General features: G+C 36.0%; 3 protein-coding genes across 3 annotated transcripts; 1 reads left to right on the top strand and 2 right to left on the bottom strand.

Moving 5' to 3' along the window:
• Window positions 1-1,275: 1,275 nt before the first annotated feature.
• LOC146167039 (uncharacterized) lies at window positions 1,276-5,629 on the bottom strand. The gene is made up of 7 exons (XM_083389863.1): window positions 5,477-5,629; window positions 4,738-4,909; window positions 4,629-4,652; window positions 4,367-4,411; window positions 3,657-3,862; window positions 3,091-3,257; window positions 1,276-2,662 (listed from the first exon to the last, which is right to left on the bottom strand). Exons 1-7 carry the CDS (start codon window positions 5,627-5,629, stop codon window positions 2,053-2,055), a joined length of 1,377 nt encoding a protein of 458 aa, XP_083245989.1. The 3' UTR covers window positions 1,276-2,052.
• Window positions 5,630-6,464: 835 nt separating this feature from the next.
• Window positions 6,465-8,366, top strand: LOC146167040 (ER membrane protein complex subunit 10-like). Its single transcript, XM_083388757.1, has 5 exons — window positions 6,465-6,708; window positions 6,924-7,135; window positions 7,318-7,487; window positions 7,946-8,039; window positions 8,185-8,366. The coding sequence occupies exons 1-5, from the start codon at window positions 6,606-6,608 to the stop codon at window positions 8,248-8,250; spliced, it is 645 nt and encodes a 214-aa protein (XP_083244883.1). The 5' UTR covers window positions 6,465-6,605; the 3' UTR covers window positions 8,251-8,366.
• Window positions 8,367-8,590: 224 nt separating this feature from the next.
• On the bottom strand, window positions 8,591-11,479 carry LOC146167041 (alpha-1,6-mannosyl-glycoprotein 2-beta-N-acetylglucosaminyltransferase-like). The gene has a single exon (XM_083388754.1). It carries the CDS (start codon window positions 11,454-11,456, stop codon window positions 10,131-10,133), a length of 1,326 nt encoding a protein of 441 aa, XP_083244880.1. The 5' UTR covers window positions 11,457-11,479; the 3' UTR covers window positions 8,591-10,130.
• Window positions 11,480-11,499: the final 20 nt, after the last annotated feature.

The raw sequence follows: 11,499 nt of genomic DNA on the forward strand, positions 1-11,499 counted from the left end.
CTTTCGGGATATTGAGTACTGGTGTGTATAGTGGAGATATGTTGAAGTAATTGCTTCGGAAGTTTTAAAATTAAATTTATTTGCGAATCTTATTAAAACCGACGAGGTCAGTGTGTTACAGGCATACCGTTAGTCTCACCTTTTGACATGTTGCAAAATGTATAACTTTGAGATCTGATGGCGGTTTTCACACTTAATCGCAATGATGATTTTACTTTGCGCTGGAAAAACACTAAATTCAGGGATCAAGGTATGCGGTCGTAAATATGCACTATAGCTGGTGAAAAAATATATATTAACTGGTTTTCTGGGGTGATGTCAAATTAGGTTTATTTTTTAGGTTGTTTGACCCACCATCTCTAAGTATTTTTTTTTAAAAAGAGTCACTTGAACTAAAAAAGTACATCGCAGTATTGCTGGTCCAATTTTCTAGTATTGGATCAACTCATAAGTATTAATATAATAGTTTTCCGACAGGAAAGCATAGAGCAGTGGTTCTCAACCTTTTTTCTTTCGTGGCTCATTTACGTTGCAAAAAAATTCTGTGGCCCAATAGTTTTATATAATAAAAAAAATGTAAAATAGGTTTAGAACAAAAGACAGCTGAAGATATTTTAAAGCAGATTATTTATACAACCGTGCATTAGTGAGATACTTGCGGCTGAACAATGAATTTACATTCCTTTTTAATTCCTCCCCAAGCCATTATTCCAGTAAAATTAAATATAGTGACACAAATGAAACTAAATCTAGCTTTTTTAAATTGGTCTGTGGCCCACCTCAAATTATTTTATGGCCCACTGGTTGAGAACCGCTGGCATAGAGTTTTTAGATATGACGTCACAAAGTTATATCATAACGAGGCGTTTAAAACAAGTAACCTTAGGAAACCTATCGTTCCATGAAGTTCACAAATATGCAGCTGAAGTCTCAGTAAAATACATTCTTTTAAAATACAACAAGGTGGCGGAAGGCCTGTGGGAAAGGGACATTTTCTGCTGGTACGGTGTAACTGCAAAAAAATCTTTACGGAACGCGGTTCATGACCGCTTCGGCTTACTTTCTCCACACGCTTGAAGTATCACAGCACTTCTGAATGGCAACTTACGTTGTATTACTGAAACGTGGCGCAACCGATGCAATGAACAAACTACAAGTAGAAAACTCAAAACAAAACTAAGGCAGTAATGAAGACCACAGCTTAAAGTAAGAACGCCAACCCTACAGTCGGACATAATCGTCGTCGAATAAAATAACGTTGTGAAGACAGCGAATATGAAGCAACCTACGGAAAGTTCACCGTAGATTTGTAATAAAACATATCGCACAAGTGACATTTGCAAGGTTTAAGGACGAAATAACAAAAACGCTAAGTTTCGCACAACACTTTTCAGATGCGTTTTGTTGGGACGTGATTGCAAAATAACATAAGTACACTTTTGTATAATAACGCTTGCAATACTTTTAAACGCAACGCATTTATGGAGTGTGAAGTATACTTGTTATAATCAGTCTAGCTTTTACCAGGCTGCATTAGGTTTCCTGCCTGGTATTTGTACAACGACCTTGATATAACATATTGCTGTTGTGTTACGCAATTGGAAATACATTCACAGCCGAGCAAAATTTCACCTTTTGTATTTTAAAATCGCTTCAAATAAGGTTTTTTTGTTTTTCCTCGGCTTGACGTATATCTTTTCTAAAGTGCTGTTGCGAATGACGTCAAAGAAACGAACCTAAACGCCATTCCTAACCCTTTTCGAAAAACAGCCTTTACTATGATATGAAATATAAAACAAGAATCGTGAATAACTTACATTTGCAGTGACGTCATAACACGACCGCCTTACCCAGGCGATAAAAGAAACGAAATAAGACTCTTCCTAACCGAACTGAAAATCGACCTTACTGTAATACGAAACAATCGAACGAGATCCGTGACCCACAAGGCCGCTTTGCCGTTACTTCGCAGTGGCGGAGGGCTAGAACGCCGAAACTTCGAGCGAGCAGTCATGCCACCGGCGTCACATGACGTCACCGCTCGTGACGTCATCACGCGGTCGCCTCGCCCTCGACCTCCTCGAGAAGTAGGACGTGTTCGCCGTTCTCGAGCACGAGTCCGCCCTGGCCGTCGGGAAATGCCATCACTTGCTCACCATTGGGAAGTTCGACCAACTGCTGGCCGCTTTCGTAGGCTGCGCGCTGCTCCTCGTTCAGCTCCGTGATCACGAAGTCGTTCATTTCATGTGAGATCTCCATCTCACCGTCGTGATGCTGTTCGACGAGGCCGTTTTCGTGATGCTGCTGCTGCTGCTGGTGGTGGGGCGGGTGGTACTCGTACGTGTTATTGCTGCTGCTGTGCTCTTTCACGTCGTATTCTTCGCTCTTCAGGTCGTATTCCTCATCCCCGTGACCGTTGTGCATGTGATGATCGGCGTGAGGCTCGTGATGCATGCCTCCGTGGGGCAGGATGTCGTTCTGCTGGAGCGCCATGGCCAGGTGATCGGCTTCGTCGCCGTCGTTGGAGGCCGTCTCCACTTGCTCGGTGGCGCCCTCTTCCGGCACCTCGAGGCCGGCGTCGGGGTTTCGATTAAGCGCTAGATGGCGGTAGATGCTGCCGCCGCTGGGCAGGGGATAGGAAAATTTGCGCAACAACTCGTAGCTGAACATAAAACGCGAAGTATGTTATATTGCTTAAAATAATGTTTGGAAGCTTATTTGAGCAGATTTTTGTGAGATGTGAGATGTGAGATGTGTGAGGTAAGGGTTAGGTTTATATAGCCAGAGTCGCATTGGAAACCAAGGAATACATTACACATTAAAAGTTCCTTGATAAAATACATATATAACGAATTTTACATAGTTGTGTTTATCTGCAAAAATACACCAACATGATAAAACGGGTAACAAAGTCTCTAAAAATGTGAATGCAGATGGGACCTAGAAACACTTAACATTTTCTTCAAAATTGCACAACTTGCAAGACTAGGTTACATGCAGTCAGACACCATTTTCATGACAGGCCCTTCAAATTATGCAGCATGTTTCATAGGCTGCAATACTCAACAAATTAGCTCAGCAATAACTTACCCACGACGGCCAATTGTATTTTTCAATTCTCTTGAGGACTTAATAGTTTCCTCGGACCATTTCATGGACTTCTTGTTCTTAATTTTAAGGAATTGCAATTGGTCAGGGGCGAACAATGTTCCGAGGTTACTTTCCATGCTTTTTATTTGCTCTTCTAGTCCTCGAACCTGGGTTGAAATTTTTCAAAGAGTTTAGTTACAAATTTAACCTACTAACAAATTGAGAAAATCGCTTTTACCATAATGGGTAACAAAACCTGAAGAAGATTTATAGAGAATAAAAGTAATATTTAAGTTAAGTTTTAAAAACCAAACTGATAGTAATTGAACTAAACTTCAAACTAAAATTATGCATGATTATCGAAGTTTAGCTTATATTAAAATTAATTTAATTATCAAATTTTAACCTATTCTCATAAAAATTTTAAATCAAAAAATTGTAGGCTGAGAAATATTGAATTAGATTGAATTTACAGTGGAAAAAAAGATCTATCTGATCCGTCTAAACTAACTTTGTTTTCCAAGTCAGTATTAACACACTGCTATACAAATAACTGCCGGTAATACCTGTCTTCTTAGTTTGCGTATCTCCAAGTACTGAAGGTGGCATTTGTCGCATCGTTTCGGCTCAGAAGGTTGGAGCAACTTTTGCTGCTCCGTCTCCTCCACATCATCTCCCTCTTTCTCTTCTTCCTCTTCTTCGTCACCCGTAATAACGACGACTTTCAAGCGCGAGCTCGAGTAGGAGTGGTCGGCAAGCTCAACCTTTTCATCTTGACAATAAAACACAAGAGACATTGGAAAGGGCCTTTATGGCATGATACAGAAACTAAAGCTTACAGATTATATATTGTGCCCAGTAACTGAACGCCATTAAAAAAATAAAATTTAAATCTGTACACAACTTGGAATATAACAAAACCTGTTAAGACAAAAAATGGGAAAGGCAGTATTAGACTACTGTGTATTTGTTTTCAAAGCCATTCATATTATGGAACCCTAAATAAACCATAATTAAAGCAAAGCATTGACGTTAAATTGGTCATCAGGAAAAGTCACTAGTTACAAAAGGCTACCTAAAATATAAATGTCTTTGAAGAACATACAAAATTGCATTAAAGTTTAGTGAAAATAGCTGTGAGTAGTGAAGCCTTATTTTGGCTGGTTAATGCACATAATAACCTATCCTTTTGGTACAGGTACCTATAACTGTTAGAATGAAAGGCAATATTATATCAATGATGATTAAAAACTTTAAAATGCCAGGCTGCACTTACTGTTTAGATTAAAAATGTGAAGATCGCTTGGGTAATGCTCAACACCTGAGTAAAAAAAAACAATAAAATGAAATACAACATTTTAATATTTTAATAGTTAAAAACAAATATGGTCAACAAAACAAGGAATCTGAATATTGGATCAAGGTGACATCTGGTTAATTAAAATTTTGTACATACTAACTTTATTAACTCTTTTGGCACTATGATATTAAGCAACTAACATGCTGAACAAAAATAAACAAAAATATTTTTCACATACCATCAGTAATTCCACGATTTGGAGCTAAAAGAAAAACAGTTGCCATTAAAATCAGGATAGCGTAAATTAACAATAAAGCACAAAAATATTGAAGCAAGTTTCTTTTTACCTGGAGGAGTGGCAGCTGGAAAAAGAACCGGTCTTCGGACCAATAATCGGCGCTTATTATCCATCTTTGGAGGTGGGTCAGGAAGGTTAAATAGGGTCGGAATGGCGGTCTGCTTCAGCTTTTTCCATCCGTCCTTCCGGTTTTGTTCAAACTGGCTCTCCTCAAAATGGCGCTGCAAAAAAACATAAAAATTAGGACAAAATGATGGATCTAACTTAAGTTTAAACTATCCAGGTACTTTAATTCTGGGTGCAATGCAGTTATTTTTTAGCAATAAACATTAAATATTTATTCTTTGTAATAGACACTTGCCTTTAATATAAATCCTATATTTATTTGTCAGTGGTGGCCCTATAAAATAAATAAACACAACGCAAAGAAACAATAACAATTAAAAAAATTAGGTTTAGACAAACATAAACCAAACACATTTTAACATTTATAAAATAATGTAAGAGTAAATAAATTCAAACAAGAGTGCAAGTAAAAGAATAGTCCTAAGCCAGTCTACATTCAGTGGCAGGTGCACATCTGATGTTTTTTCCTAAAAATTGTGTGCACAGCTGAGTCGGTATATTGCACACTTAACTTACGAAATAGCTATATTTTTTTATCTAAGCTGTGCAAAAAACAAATTGCACACCTGCCCACTTTAAAATTTGGTTCTACACACTGGAGATCTTTGCAAAAAGTAACACAAAAGCAGACTTGGCTCTAAGTTAAGTAGGGTATTTCAAACCTGGCAAAGTTTTGAGTTAGGACCGGGAACCCAGTTTTGCCAGCGGCAATTAATGAGCCATTTTTTCCTTCGAATTTTATCAGACGGAAACTTAAACATCCGATCCCCTTTGCCAGAGTTGCCTTTACAGTTTGGTCCACTGCAAGCTCCCATGTCTGTTATTGTTATAAACTGCAAATCAAAATATGATGAACCTTACTATATTAAAAAGTGACATAAAATATATTCACTTTGATAAGATTTTTTTAAAAAAATGTTCCATTTAAACCAAATGAATGGGTCGATTTTAGTTTACTGGGCTTTTAAGTAATTGCTCCCTGCTTGTTTCACAAAAACTTTAAATTAAGCACTTAAATAAAATATTTGTAAAATAGCTATTTCAATTTTTATTTAAAAAGTAATAATAAAGCGAAGAGATTAGGAACACTATGTTCGTAAGTTTAACTGAACGACTTTGAGCATTTATTACACGTTATATATATTGTTTTTAGCGATTTTTCAGCATTTAAAGCTCATTAAGTCAACAAAGCATGCTATAGGCTTACGAAACATTGCAAAAAGATAGTAAATTTTATTTAGATCCTGACTAACCACTATTCAAATTCGAATATAGTCAAAACTCCTTAATAAACCGCGTAAAAGTTTCATGCTGAAAAAACAATAATGGAGGGCGAATGTTTTGCAATACGGACACCGCGTTAAATAAGTCATTCAATGAAACATTCTGATTGGTCGAAAAAACACAGCCGATAATATACCACCCAACAAGTTGCAGAACATTTTTTTGTTAAATATGACATTTATTTGTTTTGAGCGAGTTTTCAAACTCTGAATTGATATTTTAAGATATTTAAACTAAAAAATCACTCTAATACTTTTTGAACTTTAAATAATTACTAGTTTTCGTTAAAGTATCACCACTTCGTCATGGGGGAAATTAGGTTGTTGGGTGATTACCCTAATTAATAATGTTTTATTTAGAAGTACTTTCAATAAGTTTGGGCATGATATGGTATTATATAAACGTATATAAAACAATTAGTTGAGGATTTTTGCTAATTGCAATTGGCCTGACAACACCAGTAATATTGCAATAAATTTCTAGACAAATAAACAGTACATCATCTGTATGAACATGAAACAAGCACTCCTCTTGTTTTCATGCTTTTATTTATCATTTGCTGCGCAAGATGGTGGATATACACTGGTGTTAGAACATGCTTTTGGTGATGGTAAGTATAGCTTTAGGAAATTCAAAAAAATGTGTCCCTCTTTTTTTAACTAAGTGACTTCATACCATAACTTTACTACACAATCCAATGGGGCAACACATTGCGATTAAAGTTCTATACACCAATTAAAAAAGAGAATAAAACCTAATAAAAGTAAATTCGGTTAGATTTACTCTCCAATAAATTTTACCTAATTTAATCTTAATTCGTTGCAGGTGAGTTTACAAAAAGGGGGGAAGTCCATTTTCCGAACCTAAAAGGTGAAGGAGCGAGTATTCAAAATCAGGTTTCCCTTTCCAAAGAGGACATCGACCAGCTTCAAAATCTTGCCAAACAAAACGGATTCTACAAGCTGAGGACTTCCGCAAAGTTGCAAGAAAACTTAGACAACCAAGAGACCACCTGGGTTTCAACGTTTACTACTGCTGTAAATAACTGCCTAAATGTTTATTTTCTATAATGCCAAATATTTTTCCCTATTTTCTAAATTAACTACAAATTTTTGTAACAGCCAGTTACTCATTGATTTCATGCTAAGCCATAGTTCAAGGTTTGTTATAAATGTATCGGTGTTTTTTTACTTAATCCCAGTTTAACATTTTTATTCAGGACCTCTTTATGAATTCTGGGTTTACCGATCTTTTAACATTCAACACGGATGGCTTGGGTTGCATAATCTCAATTACAATAACACCGCTAGTCAGCGATGGATTCCTGCTCCAAGAAACGAACGAACTTGATACAGAAATTTTTGTCATCACACCAAGCCAAGCACAAATGTAAGGATTCCACAATGCCAACACTTGCTCTGAATGACAGACCCAAAAATGAGTTGTAATTTTAAATATCTATCTGATACTGGACGTTTAAACCCAATACAAAAATGATGTCATTCATTACTGTGCTTAAAGAAGCAAAATAGATGAAATAAAAAGGATCAAATGTAGTATTTTTCAGGTTATTATGCCACAATTTGATTTAGATGTTTTTGGTGAATTAAACTTTTAAGTTAGAATCTTTGTTGGATTGCAAATCATGGTTGAAATTCTTATAATAATTTAGTGTCAGATAAACACCAATTAGGAACATGCCTAATTAGAAATACTTATCCTAAAATAGAGCTTCAGGAAACCAACTTAAGGCAATGGAATTTTCTTTTGCAGATTGGACTAATGCGCGTGTTTTTAGGTACTATCTTTTTAATTGTGCTTTGTAAATCTGTAATATTGTTCTCTAGGCCTGATACGCTGGGATTCCTAAACAAAATTGAGGAAGAGACCAGGAAAAAAGAAATTCAAGCTAAAGAACCACAATCGTTTTTCGGCAAATATGTAAGAGAAGTTTTTAAGATTTTAAACCACGCACAAATTTAAAGGAATTAACAAATTTTCTAGACCCATTTAAAACAGCATGAATGGTCATTTTTTTTATCAAACCTAACATATGTTTAAACAGTAAACCCTTTTTTCTTTTCAGTGGATGTTCATTGTCCCAGTGGTTCTCTTTATGATGATGTCGAATGCAGCCCAGCAACAGGGGTGAAAAATGGGTCAAAATTAAAAAATGTACCAAGTTACAGCTTCTGTTCGGGCGAAGCAAAGTTGTTGTGACCAATTTTTGTTTTATTACTCCAAATAAATTGACAGTGAATGACTGCTTATTATCTGCTTATTATTACCTTGGTTTAAGTCAAGTTTAACTTAGTAAGTGTTTGATCATAAGCCTCTTTTTAGCTGTATTCTAAATAAAATTTAAGCTCATTTATTATAAGTCATACTTTATTGATTTAAAGTTAATCAAAATAGTCTTAAACTGCTAGTGTCAACTGTCAATCTTTAATGATTGCCTATTTTTTGGAATCTTTTAGTCATAAAATATTAAGTACAACTTTGTATTATTTAACGTTATTATGGCTTTATTGTAAGAAACATTCAACAACAATGCCAATTCGTCAAAACATTAAATGTGGTCGAAACAATCTTCTCACGAAACCTAAAATTTAAGTGATTTATAAACAATATGTTTACTTGGTACTACAAAATGCAACAAATATACATTTCAATGGAGTAGGAAACAAAAGGAAAACTCAAATTAACAACAAACATCTTTTACTGAAAACAGAAAGAATACAAAGTAAAAATATTTTGTTCACACTTAAACAAACAATGTTTTGACTAACAAACTCAATGTTTTTATTTTAACCATGTTCGTTTAAACTTTTAAGCATTCATCCTTGAAATAAATTCCATTTCATTGTACAGTAACTGTGTATAGGAAAAGACTTTCAACCTTGGAGCACAACACTTTTCAACATAGTAAGAGTGTATAACAAGCTGTAAACAGTACGCAACAATAAATATATATATATATATATAGATAAATGTGTCTTCTTTTTACTAACAAACTATTTCTACAGAGCGTTAACAAGTTTCATAGAGGCCAGCTAAAAATTTGTATTTTATTTTTTAAAACATAACGCATTATAAGGAAACTATTACAAAGTAACCAACACAGATATAAACAAGACATCAATTAAAAACTTAATTTCTTCCTGAGGTTTTAAACCTTATCGGAGCATAATCATACTGAGAGCAGTTGAAAAAGTAAATAAACCTTCATACTTCATTTAACATGTAAACAACAAAAAGGTTTAAACCAGGGGTTCGTAAATTTTTTTTCCTTGACCCTTAAAATTCTTCAAAGTTAGCAAGGACCACGGTACAGAAAATGCTGTCACACTACAAATAGACTTCATAATTCTGCTTGTTTAGTCCGAAAATGTAAAGTCAAATGGAGTCTGAATACATTCTGTGCAAATCAGGTTTATTTTACATTATTTTTTATTTATTTAACTACTGTACTTCTTAAATATAGCCTAATATTTTAATTAGGCCTTCATGGACCCCCTAAAATAGTTTACCTGGATCCCAGTTTAAGAACCCCTGGTCTGGACTGTTTATGCCATTCAAAAGTGGGCATATTTTCTTTAAAAAAGGCATTATCAAAGTTGGTTTTAAATGATAAAATTTAGGCATATGTTAATCATGCATTCAATTAAAAAGATACTGATTAACTATTAGAGAAAATTTTTGTATAATATTCTTAATACTTTATTTAAGACAATGACAGCTGACATGAATAGAATTAAAAATATACAGTTTAAATTTGATACAGGAGTTACCTATATATATTACGGAATGTGTTTATCACAGCCAAAATACAGTAAATTTAAACCACCAATGCATTGAAATTTACTTGTTCAAACAAGACCAATCAGCTATTGCTTTGTAAGAATTTCAACATTGACCAACAAATCTAAATGTATTCATATATATGTTTAATATTTATACAATAGACCTTGCACCCAAACTCAAAACGAGATAGACTGCTTTTTAATGCACAGAAAACAAACCTATATAGAACTACAGTTCTACAGCTGAACTGCATAAATTCTTATATTCTTTGCACAAAGTGTGATCGCGAATGTCACCCCATCCTCCATTGGGTCTTGGCTTGGGGACAGCTGCAGCACTATCCAGCGCCACATGCAATTTTTCCGGGAAAAGAGTTTTCGTCAAAGCATTGAACTTGTCCTGAGCAGTTTTTGCTTCCTGTTTCGCATCGCAATTTTTTCCTTTGGAGTGCATACCGCAAGATCCAATGTGGGCAATGCGGCTCACTTTAAACAACATTGTAAACATGTTTGCAGACATGCAAGTAGATGATGCGGCTTGCAAGGACCAGTCCCAGTTGTAATCGTCGTAATCGCAGAAGGCCTCGCTGCAGTCGTCTATTTGTTTGTAAAATTGCCTGGTGATCACCATACCCATGTTATGGCTGTTGCTCAACCAACCCTTGATTTCAATGTGGTTTGCGTGGTTGGCGTCAGACGATGGCTCGTAGTTGCCCAGCGATATCGTTTGGCACTTATCACACTTCTCATCCTTAAGTTTCAGCGCCTCTTTCATGCAGTGCAAGATGTCTGGGGCCACATAGTAATCTTCCTCCAACAAAAGTACATGGGAAGCTCCAGCAAAAGCACGAATGCCGCTGAAGGCCATGTGAAGTTTCCATATCCAGTGATGCTTTGTCTGGACAAAGTTCACCTCACGGTAGTGACCATACTGGTCTGGATATTCTGCATTGTTGCACTTCTTTGCCAGTGCAGCTGCCTTTGGCGTGTCCCTGGGACAGTCATTTGGATCTTCACCAGGAAAACTTTTTGGGTAAAGCTGCTTCGAGTAAGGAAAATAAATTTTTAAATATCGACAAAAGTCAACCTGTTTAATTGCATCCTCATTTCCCTTTACTAGTTTATCCATGCTAAACACGAGGGTTGCCTTCTCTATGCCACGAACTAACTTTAGAGAGTTGAGTAGCTCTCTAAAGAAGTCAGCCCTGTCATGAACCTGCACCACAAGAATTTCACTCTCTTTCGTGTGTGGCCCGAACTTGTTTTCATTGTGGAATTCTTGTTTGAAGTTCTGTGACAAGACATACTCTTTCATGTCTTCAACGTCTGTGTATGAGACCTCACTGTCACTATCACTGTTGTCATTGTTAGGGGGAATTTCAACATCTCTTGGTGGAAGTTCTAGTTGCTCATCTCCATGGTGTTTCTGATCGGTGTCAGTTAATCGCAATGGCGAGTCTTTTCTGGCCATGGAGAGGCGCTGGTACAGCGCATACAGAGTGATGAGTGCCGCAACCACAACCAGTATCTTGACTCTGGAGCGACGTAACCCCATTTTAAAAAGTTGGGTGTGAGGCAGTTACGTTACATTGCACATA

This window comes from Ascidiella aspersa, chromosome 1, assembly GCF_963924565.1.
Source record: "Ascidiella aspersa chromosome 1, kaAscAspe10.2, whole genome shotgun sequence".
In the NCBI taxonomy this organism is placed as follows: Eukaryota; Metazoa; Chordata; class Ascidiacea; order Phlebobranchia; family Ascidiidae; genus Ascidiella; species Ascidiella aspersa.